Source organism: Penicillium canescens (assembly GCF_028828765.1).
Source record: "Penicillium canescens strain IBT 15451 chromosome Unknown utg000004l_segment0_segment0, whole genome shotgun sequence".
Taxonomy (NCBI): domain Eukaryota; kingdom Fungi; phylum Ascomycota; class Eurotiomycetes; order Eurotiales; family Aspergillaceae; genus Penicillium; species Penicillium canescens.
In genome coordinates this window covers 3,567,822-3,584,691 of record NW_026703966.1, presented here as the reverse complement: position 1 = coordinate 3,584,691, position 16,870 = coordinate 3,567,822, and the positions used below count along the sequence as shown (strand labels likewise).

Here is a 16,870-nt window from a genome sequence, read left to right as displayed (position 1 = left end):
CTATTCACTTCTATTTAATTTCCTTATTATCTATACGATCTACTTCAGCAAATCACGTTTAGAAAATGTTTCGTTTATTAATCTTCCAGTTAACTTAATTAACTAGTTACTAGTTCTGCTAATGCCTAGGAAAAGAGGCTGCATGGCAATCCAACACTTGATGTATCACTCTTACATTGCTTCTCACTTATTTAGTTGTTTGTTGGAAAAGCCCGCAAAAGCCCGTGCTTTATATAAATCTCCGCTGACCGCATTCAAGCTCCACACACCATGCTTCGTCTTCCAGTTGAGTTGGTCCAACTCATACTTCGGCACTGTGAAACTCCTGCCTATTTTCAAGCTGCTTTTGCGAGTCACGGTCTTTTTAAAATTGCATCCAGCAGCAGAGATGTTATCCTGCACCAACTACACGAGACCCCGGGGCATGGCTTCAAGCTTCTCCGGACAACAGAGCTGTTTCACATCTTGATGAAGCGATCTTTGGAGCAACTATATGGCGCCGAATTCCACACAGATCGCAAGCTCTATCAATTCCAAAACGTGATCGATAGCCGGGCATCAACATTCGAAGATTCCATAGACGAAAACGCGCTGCTTGTCTTCAAAGACAACAGTACCGTTCACCTGGTTCATATTGGCAATGGGATCATAACTCATGAACGTGAATTGAAATCTCCAGGAAAAGATATTGGAAATGTCGAGGTTCTTCGGACCGCGTTCGATGGCGACAATGGTATCTATGTGCTGCATCGATTCAAGCCATTCCTGGACCAAGAGCTCGACACCGACCATCCATTTGTCAAGCATGCCCTGCAGTCTCATCCCCATGGAGATATCTTCATGACCTATTATAAGTTGGATTCTTTACTTGTTCGCATGTGTGCCTTCCCCGATCGTCACCACTACAGGCCTCTAGCTCTATCTGCTACCCCTGGACAGTTCGCAATCTCATGGCAGCACACATTGAATCCCCACGATTATAACGTTGAACTTTACACCTGGGTTGATGAGGAAGAGGAGGAGGATGAAAGGGACAGAATGGCCATTAAGGAAGGTCTGGAGGCTGTGGACACAAATGAAGATGCCAAACCAAAGAACGAGGCAATTAGGTATGCCGCTTATGCGACCAGCTCTCTTGCAGGTTCAGACGGGCATGACCCAGATGATGATCCGTTTCAGGGCAGAGGGCCCGCGGTGAGGTTGGCTTTCAACGATCGAGGCCACCAGTTACTCTACCACTACAGGGCTCAAACTCTTTACGGATCCTTCCAACGACTTCACGCTCCTCATCAGTCGAGACCGGCAAAGCCACTGAGCGAGAATGAATGCATCGTGCCATATTCAAACTCGCTTTCACTGCGATTCTCTATTGGGATTCCGTTCTTTGGTACCCACGAACCTCATGATTCATCGCCGGGAGGAACCTGTCATTGGCAATACCTTGCCTTTGGAATTGCTACTCATCGGGTCGAAAAATGGACAGTGGCATGTCTTTTAAAGTCTGAAGCCTTCCCTCGAGCCCAGAACTGTCACCATATCTTTAATCTTGGCCGCGGAAGGCGTTTGGATAATTGGCAGATTATGGCGCGGCTTGGGGGATTTGAAGAATCGACTACATCGCATGGATCTCGTGTGGCTGCTTCACCTCTCGGGACTCGGATCGCCGTTGCCAATTGGAAAACGCTCCGTGTCTGGGCACTGGAGCCACATGAAGTGATTGCAGGAAACACTACCGGCTATTATTCACCGTCGTGGGTATCCGACTCAGGTCTCATTGAGCTGCGACCCGTTGTTATCCCGTTAGACGCGGTCTGCTCCCAATTGAAATTCACGGACAAAGAAGACGAGCTGGTTGCGATTACTGACCGTGGGTTGATGTATTTGAATATTGGTCCCAGCGGTCGAGGTCTTCGACTTGTCGACAGACAGGGACTTGGAAAAGTCTCTGGAGAGAATTTCTGATAGTTTGTAGTAGCTGAAACATCGTGATATTCTTAAGAGCTTTCGAATTTGAGCGGACTTTTGAAATATAGCGATGAACGCTGCGCTAATGTGATATTATGTATGCTTAATGCAATGTTTCGTAGGTTCAGTACAATATCGACATCCTATCAACTTTTCGATGTAGCTTGGCTTCGTTTTCGCTAGCATATGCTTGTCCTGGGATGAATAAACAATTTCACTTACAAAAACGGAGTAAATGCAACTAAATCTTCTCCCAGGCCCGAATGTCATGAATGCTTCACGCCATTTAACAAGTATTGACCGAACCATTTGATAAAACCCAAATCTTCCAGTGTCTATCGCTGGATACTTTAGATAGTCCCTAGTCTTATCCGCAGGGAAATTATACGCGAACAATATGTAATTTCAGATACAAGCGTCCTCGGGCAAATATATCAGTATTATACTTGGGACACACAGTCGTTGATTGAATGTATACTGATATGCGATGAGCACTATATATGTACCTGTTTCTTTTTTTCCATCCTAAAATCCCAGAAATTACCCGGACACCAGAAAATGCATGGGCAAGACAATCATCGCGAGTTGCATGGCATTGTAAAAAAGAAATCATGAAAAAGCCATGGCTCTGAGCGTGCAAGGCAGAATAGGGGTATCCCAGTTTCATCATCATAGCTTATAGAAAAAGTAAGAGGGGGAGATGCATGGTCCTATGGCTTGCTATGGTCCATCTGCGTAACGAGCCATTCGAGCACACTCTCGTAGCAGAGCGCATATTGACTCAAGTTCTGCACCATGCTCGGCCGTTGCCTCCGGAAGTCCTCCACAGTCTTTGCAATTAGGTCGGTACTGTGGTCTCCAATCCAATCATAGGAAGTGGTAGGGTTTTGGTCCAAGGCTCCGCCATTTTTGCCTTGCGCAAGTTGCCGTTTCAGCATGTCTAGCACACTATCGACGGTGCAAAAGTCCCTGTGCGTCCACAACCCGCGCTGCAATGGACGAGGATTGGCCGCTGACCCTTCGGTTCTGGTTGCTGACTGCTAAACCCAGTGTTGCTTGTGGCACGAATGACCTTGTTGCACTGCTCGATCAGATTGAGAAGATGGGTAGGTTGAGACGTGGTTCCGAAATCAGGCCAATAAGGGTACTGGAGCTGGGTGATATCCCGGAGCGGTTGAAAAGGGAATGCTGTGTGAGAGACGCTGAAATGCCGCACAACGATGACGGGGTTTTCGTTTGTACCACTGGGCTTTTCGGCTGATGCATTAGGGTTGCGAATCGTTGAATTGATTGGCTGCCCTTTGGATTCAATGTGGATGTGCTTCTCCGAATATGCTTTGACCTCGAACGGGCCATAATTTCCGGATTCCCAATATCGGTCGCATTTTACCTGTCCTCGCTCAATTTCGGCCGTGAGAGAAACGAGTACTCTAATATCCTGTTCCCAAATCACGCGCCAAAAGTCCTATATCATGTGAGTAACTTGGTGATTAACATTGAAAATGGCGACACTCACACTAAATGTATCAGGAATGGGAGCCTGTGTAGCGATGTATCTCCGATTGCTAAATTCCGCTTGGATGTGATTTGCGTTGACATAGTCACAGGCCCCAGATGGAATCCCCTCGAGTCGGACGCGTGTATGATCGAATGGGTAAATGTCGTTGTAACGGTTCTTTGTCCCCTTTTCAATTCCAGCGATGCGATATTTCTTGGAGCCACCAGTGGCCTCTGCTGCAGAACCTTCATATGTTAGAGCCTGTTTCATGCGCTCTAGTTCCATTTTCTCGAGATCCAGAAATTTGTTGGAGACGAGGTGCCCTTGGTCCTTGGTATCGGAAGCGTCCCGTAACCAGGAAGGAAGTGACTGCCGTTTTTCATCGGTAAGGCCATCGGGCTGTTTCAAGGGAACCTGTCCAACTCCACCGAGAAGATCCATATTTTGTCGAATGTTTGAGAAAAAAGGATTAATAGCCGATGATGATTCTGGTAGGGCACACCCACCAACGGCAGGAGCAACAGACTGCAGATTGATGCTCATCGGCGCACGGCGTTTGGGCGATGGACCTGTCGTGTTTGACTGTGGCCGTTGAATCAAATGCGGGAATTGAGTCGAGAATCCCTGGAATCCGTTTTTTAATATTAAACCATCCCCTTTCCAGTCTTCCGCCTGAAATTTATTGAGAACGTTCAAAAGGGGCGCTGCATCTTTTGAATCGGCAGCAGCAGAGTCGTATACAATGATCACATTGCAGTTTCTCCATCGAGCAAACTTTTGTTTATCAGTGTCCTCCGTGAAGGTGCCTTCCAGTTTTTGGGTATCAAATGAGCGACGTTTGAGTAGAGTGGTTGGGATGCATAGATTAAGTGATCCTTTAATATTGGCTTGTCTGAAATGAGCAAATGGGCGGACGTCAAATAACATGATACTCGATTGTGACGATCCAAGGAGATCGGCACAGCGTTCGGATGAGACCCAAGGGAATGCAGTGGGAGGGATACCTGGAGGAACGGTAAGTATAGGATCAATTGTGTGGAGACAAACAGCAGAACAACGAAATTGGGATTCAATGATCAAGTAGAGAGGAACCATACTGTGTGAAGGCACTGGACTTGCGCCAGCTCCTACCCCATTTCCGATTGGATGTGAGGATGATGACTTGGACCATGACGGTCTTCCGTGGGGATCAATGTTGGAGGGGGTTTCATGAAATGCGGATTCACGGCGTCTTCGGTTGGCCTCAGGCTCAGTCTTCAATATATTCATCAACCCCGTCGATACAGACTCCTTCTGATATACTTGTAACTTGGGACTCGGGAGAGAGTGTGTGTGTGGTGACACACCCCAGCTCTTTTGCGGGGATACTCCTGGATTAGACGTCTGCGAGTTGGAACTTGGTGCCGCCATGCCAAAGTAGTTAGGACTCGGTCGTTCCAAGGTATTGGGCGATATGCTAGGGCGGAAGGACTGTGTGACGCCATCACGATGACCGCCCTGGGTACTCTGCACCCAAGGCGAGGATGGCGAGCGTCCTGGGCCTGTCATGGCCGAGAAGCTGGCTTCCACAGCTCCAGATCCCGATACAAGATCAGCTCAAGGGGTCCGAGTGTGCACAGGTCCAATCGTCCACGAGTAGGATCAGTAAGTCTAAGATATCAGGGTTTTTCGAAGACCTAGGTTGCAGCAGAAAAGCTCATAAAGATGACAGAAGGGAGAGGTCGTAAAGAGGGGCAATAAGAAGCGATAGACCAGGGTCCAGCCGGGAGAAGGACAAGGTGGGGGATGAACAGGTCTGATATCAGAGCACCCGTGTCATTGCTGAATAATAAAAACCAGCCCTGGAGCCGGAGGATATGGGCGAAAGAAGAAATTTGGGGCTTCGAGAAGAAAGGTATGATGTTGTTGTGTGGGGATCACGGGTTCTCGGTTCTGACGTCGTGGCGTGACCAAGATCTAGATCGGGATATAAGATGCATATAGGGATGGGAATATAGGAAATAGTAAAGAGGCAGGACTATAGGAATACAGATATAGGATATAAGCCTGAGTCTTGAATATATACATATATACACATGTCACCATCTCTTCACGTCGATCATCTGAAGCGCTCTGGCCGGGACTATACCAGGCTGAGTAAGCACAGGTGTCGGCTGGTCAATGTACAGGATTTGCATCGAGTTTTGTATGCTCTATTTGATACTGATCTCACCTTTCCGTGGTGGTCGCTCCACTTATGTAGGTTGCACGTCAATATGACAAGTAAAAAATGAGACAGTCTCGAGAGGAAAGGGAGCATGGTCTTGACAGTGTCGAGACCTGTACGCGTACGAGCTTGGAGTAATTCGGGTTTCCAGGGCCAGTTTCAATCCGTCTCAGTGTATACCAGCTGCAGAGGCCGCGCAGACTGGAGCCTTTCCGCTTTCTTCGCCACATTACACTGTCATGCAATGAGCTCATGCGCTGGGAGAGATCTGGTCAATCGTGTTTTGATCGCGCTAGAGAACGCCGCAGCACTCGGTAGTCAGGTTCATAGCTTCATAGCCTCCCGTCAGGTTCGCCCTTGAATCGCTCTACCCGCTTCTGCTCCCACTGATCGAGGTCTTTGGCCATGAGTCTCTATAGATGTAGTCAGCATTCAATTCATGGGGTTGAAGTGAGTCACATTTCAAGTTACATACGTAATATTCTTCCTTTTCATCGCCTACAATCCTTCGTCTCGGATTGCGTTTGATTCCGGCCTCTCCGTCAGGCCCTTTCAGTCCAAGGTCAAATGCTTCCTCTTGGCTCAACTGCTTGACCTTGCGGTCATAGCGCTCATAGCGGAGGGCAGCAGCAGGTGTCAATGCAAAAGACCCTGCTACAATCACTGTAATAAACGGAAGTCCGAAGAGAATAAAAGGGTGCCGTGCCAGTCGCGCCCGGTACAATGCACCGATCCGTTCACCGAGTGATGATGATTCTGTAGCTGCCCGCCGGAATGTTTTAGATTGAAAGGCAGGCATTATTGCACGTTGGATCAATTGGCCTCAGTTGACAAAAAGGTCCCATTAACGAAGCGATCCATTGGCAATCAAACAATGTTGAATAGCAAATGATAGGAGCGGATCGGACAATGGATGTTCCGAAATGCCGGGTTGAATTGTTTAGACAGCTTCTCAGCCTCTTCAGGTGCTCATTGACATTGGCTTACTCCTAGTCGCTTGACTATTCTAGTCGACATAAAAGCTGGGCTTCCCCAAAGCTCCGTCTTTTGTGTTCGAAGCCTGAGATTTGCCTACCGCACTCCGTTTTTCTTTTTGACCGGTCTTGCAGCTCTTCGAGTGCGCGACGTCCAGTTTTCTTGTGAGCACGTCTTCGCTTAACTGTCAATAAAGCACAAACTGACATGGCGACCGATTTAGTATCACTCGGCTTTTATCGCATCATTTACAGCTTTCTGAATCGACGTGTCTGCCATGGCCTCCAACAGCAGCTCTTTCTTCGGAGGGGGTGGTCTTGGGGCCTCGACAACACAGTCGAACAGTCTTTTCTCCGGAAATAAGTCCACCGCAAGCCCGTTTTCAGGTGTAGGGGCTACGTCCACCCAGGCCACACAACCCCAGTCCTTGTTCGGAGGCCAATCCCAGACCCAGCAACAACCCGCTCAGTCTTCGTTCATGGGGCAGACCCAGCAGCCCGCTCAGTCCTCGCTCCTGGGACAAACTCAACAACCCAGTACTTCGCAGACTCCGGGGCAGCCTCCAATTGCGTCAACACAGCCTGCCTTCTTCAACAGTCTGCTGGAGCGCGGCAAGAAGCGACCATTGTCATCGGTTGGCCAAAACAGTAACTTCGAAGACGTGCCCAGTCTTCAGTTGGGCTTAGATGACATCCGGAGAAAAGCCCGCGAGTTGGGCTCAGCGGGACAAAAGGATGCTCCAAATGGCGCTAATAGTAAGGCGTGAGTTTTAACTTCTAGCCACCTTTCTCTTCGTCTAGAATGGACCTAGCTAACCTTGAGATACCATCGAATAGTCACTATCTACTTGCAGCTTCCGGGATCTCCCCTGGCCGAGCATTGCGCGACCTCAAATCCCTCGATCCCCAGGCATCTCTAGCGACCCCGGCGAAAGAACAGGACAACTTTGATCCCGACAACCAAAGATTCTTGCGGAATATCCAGCAGCGTGGTCGTCAAGTCATGATCACTGAAAGCCTTGCCAGGGCTCATAGGGACTTCGATGCCTATTTGGAGGAGAAACTCGACATGGACTGGGAGGAGCAGCGTCATAAAATCTTCCGTCATTTCGGGCTCGCCCAGAACGATGACTCCGGGGAATTCAAATCCACCACAAGGGGCGCTTTCGGTCGGTCAGCAAGACAATCTAAACAACCTGGTGGCCCAGCCAATGGACCCTCGGCCGCATCTCGCCGAAGCGTCTTTGGGCGTTCTGGCCTTGAAAAGTCGGTCATTGGGACACCTGGGACCGGACTGGCAAGTCGTCAAATCTTTGAAGACCAAAACGAGCGAAGTGACGGAAGTTTATCCGAGTCACACGATCTCAGATTCCATCGCGAGAAGATGGGACAATATGCCGAGAAAGTTCAGCAACTCAACCTTGCGAGACTACAAGGGAAATGTTATCCAATTCTTGATGAGTTTGCGACAGTTGAGATGCACACCGGTGGTGATGTAAGCTAATCTCCCATACCTGATCATACATCAAGGTTGGATGTTCAGCTAATCGCATTCTAGATTCCTCCACAGCTCTTCGCTGCATACCAAGCCTTGATAGGAATCGTCCACGAGAAGCCAAACATCGTCAGCCCATCGGAGCCTGGCACAGTGAAAGAACGACAGTATGCTGAAGACTATCTAGATGAGTCACCAAAGTCCCGCAAAGCTATCAATCTGAAGAAGCAAATCCTTGAAGGTTCAAGGACCTTCCTTGAGAAAACTTTCTTTGAGGAAGTGGAGATTGCCATCGCCAAAAATCCCCGGGAGGCACAGCTGGGCGGAATTCCGACTGTGATCAACAAAATCCGTGCTTTCATTCGACTCCGAGCGGCGAGAAAGGATCTCGCACCAGATGGAACCGAATTGCAGATGGTGAATCAAGACTACTGCTGGATTCTCATTTTTTACCTACTTCGGTGCGGATTTGTCACCGAGGCGGCTGAATACGTGAGCCAGGACAGCGGGTTCCGCTCTTTGGATCACAAATTCGTGACATATATGACAACCTATGCGCAGAACAGACGCCTTCCCAGGGAACTGCAGTCAAAAATCAATGGCGAGTTCCAGCAACGCTCACGGAATGCACCTGAAAACACTGTTGACCCTTACCGAATGGCATGCTACAAGATTATTGGCCGTTGTGATATCTCGCGTCGTCGTCTGGAAGGTGTGAATCAGAGTGTAGAGGACTGGATGTGGCTACAGTTCAGCCTTGCGAGAGAGGATGACCGTGCCGAAGAGGTTGCAAGCGACATTTTTGGTCTCGAAGACATCCAGACTGACATTCAGGAAATCGGTCAACGAGTCTTCACGAAGGGCCAAGAAGGACCTGGTGGCTATGGAACTTACTTCCTCCTCCAGATCTTGGGAGGAATGTTTGAACAGGCTGTACATTATCTCGGCACTTATGCACCGGTCACGGCTGTCCATTTCGCTATTGCCCTGTCTTACTACGGCCTTTTGCGGGTATCCGACTTTTACACCTCTGGCGAAGAAATCTGTAAGCAAATCACCTCGCCTATCCCTATATGCTACCCGCTCTCTGGAGTGTTCTAACTTTGTCTTGCAGTATCCTTTACAGTGAAACAATATCCTCAAATCAATTTCGGATATCTGTTGACTCAATACACGCGAGAGTTCCGAACTGGATTTGTTGAAGCAGCCATCGATTACTTCACTCTGATCTGTTTCAACGCAGATCTCCCAGGTACTTTGGGCAAGTCGCAGGCATCAGTATGCCATGAGGCCTTGCGGGAGTTCATCCTGGAAACCAGAGATTTTGCCAAATTGCTCGGTGATATTCGTGCTGACGGTACCCGGCTGAAGGGAGCAATCGAGCAACGTCTCGATCTAATCAAGCTTGATGATCAACAAGAGTTCTTGAAGACCATCACAGTTCAAGCTGCTGCCGTGGCAGATGATAAGGGATTGATCACTGACGCCGTTCTTTTGTACCACCTGGCTGAGAATTATGACCGTGTCATTGACATCATCAACCGTGCGTTGTCAGATGCCATTGCGGTTGATTTGGGTACTGTCATGCCGAAATTGCAACCCTTGCGCCCCCGAGTCGACCAGGGCGAGCCAGATGTAGTCGACGCTGGAAGCAGCCTCAGCTTGACTGCTGTGGATGATCCCGCTGTGCTTGCCAAGAACATGATCAGCCTGTACAACTCCAACAATATGTATTTTGGAAAGATTCGACAGGTCAACCGCGATGCTTGTGGGTTGCTGCTACTCATGATTGAGGCAAAGACTCAGGTTGAAGCTGGCAGATGGGCCCCAGCACTTGATGTAAGTATTCTTCTTCTTTGCCCCACAGATGTCCGAGTTATTAACGAAGAGATTTAGGCTATCAATATCTTGAATATCCTCCCCTTGCAGGCACGAGGTGCGGTGCCTATGGTTCGAGCCGCTGCTCAATCCTTCGCATCTTTACCTCCGATCATCTCACGCAACATCGGGCATGTCATCATGTGGAGTATCACCTGCATTGGCCATGAACGCCAGAAGCAAACCTCCGGGGCCTACGAGAATGAAGTGCGCCAGGGATTGGCGGACACTTTGCTTGTTATGGCCAAGGATCTCATGGTCTTCTCGGGCATGGTCAAGTACAAGCTGCCGCCACGAGTCTATGAGACCCTGGCTCGTGCTGGAGCGGAGATCGGAGCATACTGAATGTGTACAACTTGATGCCCTTTTGCTTAGTCGCCTTAATACGATGAATGAAGAGAATCCAATAAGGCTTACATGAGACCAAGGTGTAGAGACATATATGTAGACTGAATATACCTCGGGCAGTAACTTAAAAGGCGGAGCATTGTTCCGCCAAGCTTCTGAGGGAATCTTCCATGCTCCGCCTCTATGGGTAGGTCACCTATCTTTCACCCGAGGCCTTTGTGCTTAACCGAAATGGCTATTTTGTCATAGCCGAGAACGACTTTCTGCGTTCTGCCTTTAGGTTCCCCAGAATGGACCATGCTTCCAACGCGTCCGGTTCGAGCGAAGAAGCATCCGACAGCGAAGCGGGGTCCCCGCACAATGGCTTTGTACAGGTAGAGGACGTGTTGAGGACAGACAGAGGGGTCGGACTGGTGCATACCCAGACACGAAAAGATGCGATGGATGACGACCGGCCGCAACCCGAAGCCACCCCTATCAACTTATCCGGTGCTCTCAACAAGCAAGCTTTACGCGGCGACGAAACTGATTCGAGTCAGCTTCGTATAACCACCGATTCGAACGAGGCCAATAGCAGCAATGCGCCAACAGCTTTTAATGCGAAGACCACACCCAGTCTTTTCAACAATCCACCGAACCTAGCGCGAATCCGAAAGGTCTTGTTTGAGTGCAATGACCCGATAGAGATCAGTCTGGAAGAGTTTGAGACATATTGGCCCTTTATTGACAATGTTTGGGTCAAGCAAAGATCGAACGCTAGCAAGGAGGGCCATTGCACCACAGACTATTACATGTGCCGTTTACGTCGTCCAACCCACCGCACATCGGAGACTCGGCCACTCCCAGAGGGCAAACGCCCTCGAAAGAAGCGTGTGCGCGAAGGGGGCATCTGCAACTTCCAGATCAAGGTTGTACGTTTCGAGGGCGCGTACTCAACCGTGACTATCGCGAGAACCCCAGGAAGCTGCAGCGTTCACTCGCACGATCTGGATTATATTGACCGGGTGAAGCGGAACTCGGGGTTAATGGAATATGCGCGAAAAGAATCCGTGAAAGGATACCTTCCTTCTTCAATCTATACCAAATTCCAAGAAGAGCCGGATAAGCTGTGTGAGGCTGGAGGGCGGTTCTTCACAGTGACAGATGTCCGCAACATCTCTGCTAAATGGCGCATCCAAAACCCGGAGGTCAACTTAATTCCACACGAGGGCTACGAATACCAAAAGGGCCATGGGATTGTCAAGACCCAAAGCACTGATGGGGTCAATGAAGTCCCGTCGCAACCAAAGCCAACTCCATCTATTTCACCATCTTCATTACCTCCAGACACGCTATCATTTCCTCAATTCTCGCTAGATTTTCTGCAGCCTTACCTCCCCAACAATTCTGAGCGACGAGAGTTCCCTCATGTCACATTATCCTATGCATCGTCAATGGACTCAAAGATCTCGCTTCAACCAGGGATGCAAACGGTGCTTTCTGGGCCAGAGGCTAAACTGATGACCCATTACCTCCGCTCCCGGCATGATGCCATTCTTGTCGGAGTAGGCACTGTTTTAGCAGACAATCCCGGTTTGAACTGCCGCCTGGAAGGCGCTGGTGGGTTTGGAGGTCTAGGCAGAATGTGGCAACCCAGGCCAGTGATTATTGATCCCATGGGGCGATGGCCTGTCCACCCTGAATGCCGAATGTTGCGAACCGCCGTGGATGGTAAAGGAAAAGCCCCATGGGTCGTGGTATCCCCGGGAGCTCAGATCAACCCCCAGACATTAATGATGCTCAAGGGCTACGGCGGCGATTTTCTTCGCATTGTAGAGTTTAACCAACACTGGCGATTACGTTGGGAAGCTATCTTCCGTGCTCTTGCGTCAGAGGGTATTAAGAGCGTCATGATCGAGGGCGGTGGAACAGTCTTGAGTGAATTGTTGAATCCCGAGTATACCAGCTTCATCGATTCGATCGTCGTGACGGTTGCTCCCACTTACCTTGGACGCGGCGGAGTTAATGTCAGCCCGGACTCCAAGCAAGATCCCGGGGGTGCACCCAATGCTGCACTCAATCCTCGAGAGGTCAAATGGATGCCCTTGGGGCAGAATGTCATTATGTGCGGCAAGATCCGGCCAAGTGCGCGTCCGGAGGAAGCACAAAGAGATTGAAATGATCCATTGTTTGAATCTGGCCTGTTTGCGCTGGAACTGCATGTACATGTATGTAATAAAGAGATAAAGAGAGCATAGGAGAATCAATACAAGTCGAAATGCGCAAATTCGGGGGGCCGGGAGAATGCCGCATTATTTACGTCCTGGGCTTGGCACCTTTTTTTTTTTTCGCGCGTCAGCCTTTCGACCCTTTCACGGTTCCCATACATTCCTCCCCCTGTCTCCCCATTCTTTATTCTTTCTCCGCTAGATCCAGCTTGATTTACAATGCCTCCTAGAAAGAGCACATCCGCTGCGCCGAAGAAGCCAGCTGCGAAGGCTTCGACGGAGACCAAGACCACTGGTCGGACCAAAAGGACCGTCACAGAGACCACCAAAACCGTGAAGGAATCCAAGTCGCGCAAAATGTCCACTGCTACCACGGAGACGACAAAGGCGACAAAGAAGCGCAAGGCCGATGACGATGAGGAGCCCAGTGAAACAAAAAAACCTCGCGTCACACAACCCCGTCAACTGAAGGCGACAAGGGCGACGAAGCCGAAGCCCAAGGTGGTCATCAATGAGGCTCCGAAGACCAAGCTGAATGTGTTTGTCTGCGGTGAAGGCAGCTCTGGAGAGCTTGGTTTGGGTGCGGCAAAGAATGTCATCGATGTCAAGCGTCCCCGTTTGAACAAGCTTCTTGGTGCTGAGGAAGTTGGTGTCGTGCAGGTTGCTGTTGGCGGTATGCACTGCCTTGCCCTCACTCATGACAACAAGATTCTGAGCTGGGGTGTGAACGACCAGGGAGCTTTGGGAAGAAACACCGCGTGGGACGGCGGCTACAAGGACATGGATGCCAGCGACTCTGATTCGGACGACGACGACAGCGGCCTGAACCCTCATGAGTCCACGCCCACTGCTATTCCTGCCAGCGCCTTCCCCGAGGGAACTGTTTTTGTGGAAGTCGCCGCTGCTGATAGCTCGAGTTTTGCCTTGACCGATGATGGTCTGGTCTACGGTTGGGGTACCTTCCGAGTAAGAATTGTCTCTGTTTCTTACCTGTGATATTTGCTAATGATCAGTTCAGAGCAACGATGGAATCCTCGGATTCGACGCCACTCACCACGTCCAAATGACTCCCCTCCATATCTCGTCTTTGAAGAAGATCACGCACTTGAGCTGCGGATCCAACCACGTACTGGCACTTGGCGACCAAGGTCGTGTTTTCTCCTGGGGCTCAGGACAACAGAACCAGCTGGGCCGTCGTATTGTTGAGCGTAACAGGCTGAACGGTCTGCAGCCTCGCGAGTTCGGGTTGCCCAAGAACATTGTCCATATCGGTAGTGGCTGCTACCACTCATTCGCAGTTCACACGTCTGGCAAAGTCTTTGCATGGGGGCTTAACAGCTTTGGCGCAACGGCTATCCGCGAAGGTGCTGGTGATTCCGAGGCTGCCATCGTGCATCCTACTCTCGTTGAATCGCTTTCGGGAAGAAATGTCACTCAAATTTGCGGTGGCTCTCATCACTCACTTGCCAGAACAGCTGATGGCGAGTGCTTGGTATGGGGTCGTTTGGACGGCTTCCAAAGCGGCATGAAGGTCGACACGCTTTCCAGCGAGTCTACTATCAAGGATGAGCGAGGTCACCCTCGCATTCTGATTGAGCCCACCCCCATCCCCGGAATCAAAGCTAAGACGGTTGCTGCGAACTCGGACCACTCACTTGCCATCGATGCCGAAGGCCGTGCCTGGTCGTGGGGATTCTCCGCGACCTATGCCACCGGCCAAGGTACTCAAGATGACATTGAGGTGGCCACAATTATTGACAACACTGCTGTTCGGGGCAAGCAGCTGAACTGGGCGGGTGCCGGTGGCCAGTTTTCCGTATTCACAGAAGCCGTTAGTGCGTGAACCCAAGAAATCCACTGATGGGTTGAACTCTCCTGTATTCTAAGATCTAATCTCCCTTTATTCAATGTTATTCCTTCGGAGTGTTCGGATCCTCTACGCATTCTCCCATCCTCAACACTTTCGCATGCGAATATGTAACCTGTTACCATTCTGTCACTGCCTTGCTTTTAGTGTTAGTGGGGTTGGTCCATTTGAACCAGTGACCGATCTAGTATTCTCCTAACGCGGAACTGACACATTTCCTCTGAGCCATAAGGTAGACATTGTTACGGAAGATTGCGGCTCGATAAGATGAAATTGAATGGAATGGATTAATTGCCGTCATAAAAGTCTATCGTAGAACTGTCTCCGCAGCTACATCCCAAGTTCCTTCATGGCTTCATATTCAGCGTCGTAGTCGTCGTAATCGTCAGGCGGTGGCCGCGAAGATAATGCGGCCACATCGGAGGGACGATCGGCCGTTGGCTCATCTTGTTCCTTGAGAAGATCATCTAGATCATCGTCCTCGGGTTCAGGGTAGCTGGTAGTGGGTCGTGTGCCTTCGTGATCTGGAATGAATAGGTCCCCGTCGCCTGTCTCCTCCTTGTCTTTGGTAGCCGGAGCTTCACCGTCATTGAAATGGGTTTTATTCTTAGGAATTTGAAGACTCCCAAGCATTTCTCGCGTAGGCTCTGAGCTGTCAAGAGGTCTTGGTTTCTCCTCGTCAATCCATTCTCTTCGCATGACCTGAATTCTTTTTGAATGACCCAACTTCTCGATCATCGTCAGGCCGTCTGCAAATTTTGCGCGTGGATATAGATCGTCTAGCCATAGCTGGTAAAAGTTGAGAAGGTGTGCGGCATCCGAAAACTAAAGAAGCATCTGGTCAGCTGGGACACCCTCCTTGGAGCGTGTTGGAGAACAAACCTCGTGCCCTTTGCCTTTGAACCTCAGCTTGTGTTTTGCAGATTGCCGTAGCTTAGGGATTCCCGCTTGTGAGAGTAGACTAGCCCAATCAGCATGACCATGCTTGCTGCAAAAATAAGGATGCTCACCGGCTTTCATCGAGTTTGGCGACGGGTTGCCGTTGCTTTGTGACCTTTATTTCTTCGTCGAGACCGAGGCCTAGTGCAGGACCCCCTCCTGTAGCGGGCTTGGTGTTGTTGGTGGTGTTATTATCAGGGGTGATCTCATCCAAGCCAACATCATAATCAAAGAGATCGTTCAAATCATTTGCTGGACTTCCATGCTCTGAAATGTTCGCGTCCGCCATAGTTCCAATAGGATATGGCGCTGGGAATTGATTGGGTATGTATTATGTTGAATGCCGGTTCATAGGAGTATCTCAGGAAGGTCTTCGAGGAAGTCAATTGCTCTGCGGTCACTATCAGACGCAATCAATCAGAGGCCGCCTTGACGCGTGACGCGAGTAGCATGTTATCTACGCTCTGATTGGCTGTCGGTGATAGTGCCCGCCTTCAATGCGCTAATCCCAATGGGGCTAGTGTACCCTCCTCTCCTCCAACTCCCAGAACTTCAACCTCGCTGCACATTCAACCCTCGAGTCCCAACATGGCGACAGACACCAAGACGGCCATTGTGCCCCCTAAGCGGGCTAGCACCGATTATCCCGTATGATTTCCTGCGTATCTTCTGGGAATCGCATTTTGCTTCCCTGTGCGCTTCTTGGCTCCTGTGCTAACATATCCCACAGTTGATCGATTCCGACCCGTACGGTTTACCCCGGATTTTAAGAATATGACTTAAGCTCACACCATTGACAGGCATTTGAAACGAGTGTTCGGATATGCCCGGCCTTCCGACTACGCCGTGGCCGGTGGAATGGCCTCAGTTTCTCCCATTGCCTTCTGGGTCATGGAGAGAACCAGCCCGTCGCATGTGGGCCGCGGTGGCTTCGCGCCCGTCATGCGCCTCGCTACAGCTGTCGGTCTGATTGGCGGTCTCCATGTGCTCTATCAGCGATCCTGCAGTATGTCAGCCTTCATTCGCGGATGCTTTCGCCAGATTTTAACGTCGCCGCTTACACCTTCGCAGGACGCTTCTACGGCTTCACCGAGAACTCTAGAGAGGTTGAGATGGACACCCGCGAGATGGTGGATAAGGTCAAGAAGGGCGAGCCTTTGTACGGCGCTTCCAAGATGTCTTCCTACCTACAAGGTGTTGCAGCCCGGAACTCGCGCTACTCGGAACTCTTCATCCATGTCCTCCCATGGATCAATGTCGTCAACCACGACCAGGTAAGTTTATATTCTGGCTCTTTAGCAGATCATGACATTGATTGCTCCACAGCATGGTGTCGACACGGCCAAGTACTACCAGCAGGCTGAGCGGGAATTGGAGGCAGAGCGGACTGGCTCCTCATGAATCACCCAGGAAAAATGATGGAGAGCCATTCCGGTGCAGACTTGTACACATATCCGCTTTCGTGTGTGTTTTTGGGGCGCAATTGCTATTTA

The 16,870-nt window shown here is 50.1% G+C and overlaps 9 protein-coding genes across 9 annotated transcripts; 5 read left to right on the top strand and 4 right to left on the bottom strand.

Annotated features, from left to right (window-relative positions):
• Positions 1-270: 270 nt before the first annotated feature.
• Positions 271-1,962, top strand: N7446_006703 (F-box domain protein; the record flags this gene model as incomplete). The annotated part of the gene is made up of 1 exon (XM_058515450.1): positions 271-1,962. One exon carries the CDS (start codon positions 271-273, stop codon positions 1,960-1,962), a length of 1,692 nt encoding a protein of 563 aa, XP_058372628.1.
• A 713-nt stretch (positions 1,963-2,675) lies between these two features.
• N7446_006702 (uncharacterized protein) lies at positions 2,676-2,903 on the bottom strand (the record flags this gene model as incomplete). Its single annotated transcript, XM_058515449.1, has 1 exon — positions 2,676-2,903. The coding sequence occupies one exon, from the start codon at positions 2,901-2,903 to the stop codon at positions 2,676-2,678; it is 228 nt and encodes a 75-aa protein (XP_058372627.1).
• A 2-nt stretch (positions 2,904-2,905) lies between these two features.
• Positions 2,906-5,417, bottom strand: ptpA (uncharacterized protein; the record flags this gene model as incomplete). Its single annotated transcript, XM_058515448.1, has 2 exons — positions 3,482-5,417; positions 2,906-3,430 (listed from the first exon to the last, which is right to left on the bottom strand). The coding sequence occupies exons 1-2, from the start codon at positions 5,009-5,011 to the stop codon at positions 2,906-2,908; spliced, it is 2,055 nt and encodes a 684-aa protein (XP_058372626.1). The 5' UTR covers positions 5,012-5,417.
• Positions 5,418-6,001: 584 nt separating this feature from the next.
• N7446_006700 (cytochrome c oxidase assembly protein COX16) lies at positions 6,002-6,468 on the bottom strand (the record flags this gene model as incomplete). Its single annotated transcript, XM_058515447.1, has 2 exons — positions 6,002-6,082; positions 6,145-6,468. The coding sequence occupies 2 exons, from the start codon at positions 6,466-6,468 to the stop codon at positions 6,002-6,004; spliced, it is 405 nt and encodes a 134-aa protein (XP_058372625.1).
• Positions 6,469-6,649: 181 nt separating this feature from the next.
• nic96 (linker nucleoporin NIC96) lies at positions 6,650-10,429 on the top strand. Its single transcript, XM_058515446.1, has 6 exons — positions 6,650-6,808; positions 6,868-7,406; positions 7,481-8,138; positions 8,202-9,183; positions 9,253-9,977; positions 10,035-10,429. Exons 2-6 carry the CDS (start codon positions 6,922-6,924, stop codon positions 10,359-10,361), a joined length of 3,177 nt encoding a protein of 1,058 aa, XP_058372624.1. The 5' UTR covers positions 6,650-6,808; positions 6,868-6,921; the 3' UTR covers positions 10,362-10,429.
• A 225-nt stretch (positions 10,430-10,654) lies between these two features.
• Positions 10,655-12,520, top strand: N7446_006698 (RibD family protein; the record flags this gene model as incomplete). The annotated part of the gene is made up of 1 exon (XM_058515445.1): positions 10,655-12,520. One exon carries the CDS (start codon positions 10,655-10,657, stop codon positions 12,518-12,520), a length of 1,866 nt encoding a protein of 621 aa, XP_058372623.1.
• Positions 12,521-12,790: 270 nt separating this feature from the next.
• N7446_006697 (RCC1 domain-containing protein) lies at positions 12,791-14,414 on the top strand (the record flags this gene model as incomplete). The annotated part of the gene is made up of 2 exons (XM_058515444.1): positions 12,791-13,537; positions 13,590-14,414. 2 exons carry the CDS (start codon positions 12,791-12,793, stop codon positions 14,412-14,414), a joined length of 1,572 nt encoding a protein of 523 aa, XP_058372622.1.
• A 354-nt stretch (positions 14,415-14,768) lies between these two features.
• N7446_006696 (Chromosome segregation in meiosis protein 3) lies at positions 14,769-15,755 on the bottom strand (the record flags this gene model as incomplete). Its single annotated transcript, XM_058515443.1, has 3 exons — positions 15,449-15,755; positions 15,321-15,399; positions 14,769-15,263 (listed from the first exon to the last, which is right to left on the bottom strand). The coding sequence occupies exons 1-3, from the start codon at positions 15,664-15,666 to the stop codon at positions 14,769-14,771; spliced, it is 792 nt and encodes a 263-aa protein (XP_058372621.1). The 5' UTR covers positions 15,667-15,755.
• Positions 15,756-15,965: 210 nt separating this feature from the next.
• Positions 15,966-16,778, top strand: N7446_006695 (putative NADH-ubiquinone oxidoreductase 21 kDa subunit; the record flags this gene model as incomplete). The annotated part of the gene is made up of 5 exons (XM_058515442.1): positions 15,966-16,025; positions 16,108-16,124; positions 16,178-16,383; positions 16,449-16,651; positions 16,704-16,778. 5 exons carry the CDS (start codon positions 15,966-15,968, stop codon positions 16,776-16,778), a joined length of 561 nt encoding a protein of 186 aa, XP_058372620.1.
• Between the last annotated feature and the right edge of the window lie 92 nt (positions 16,779-16,870).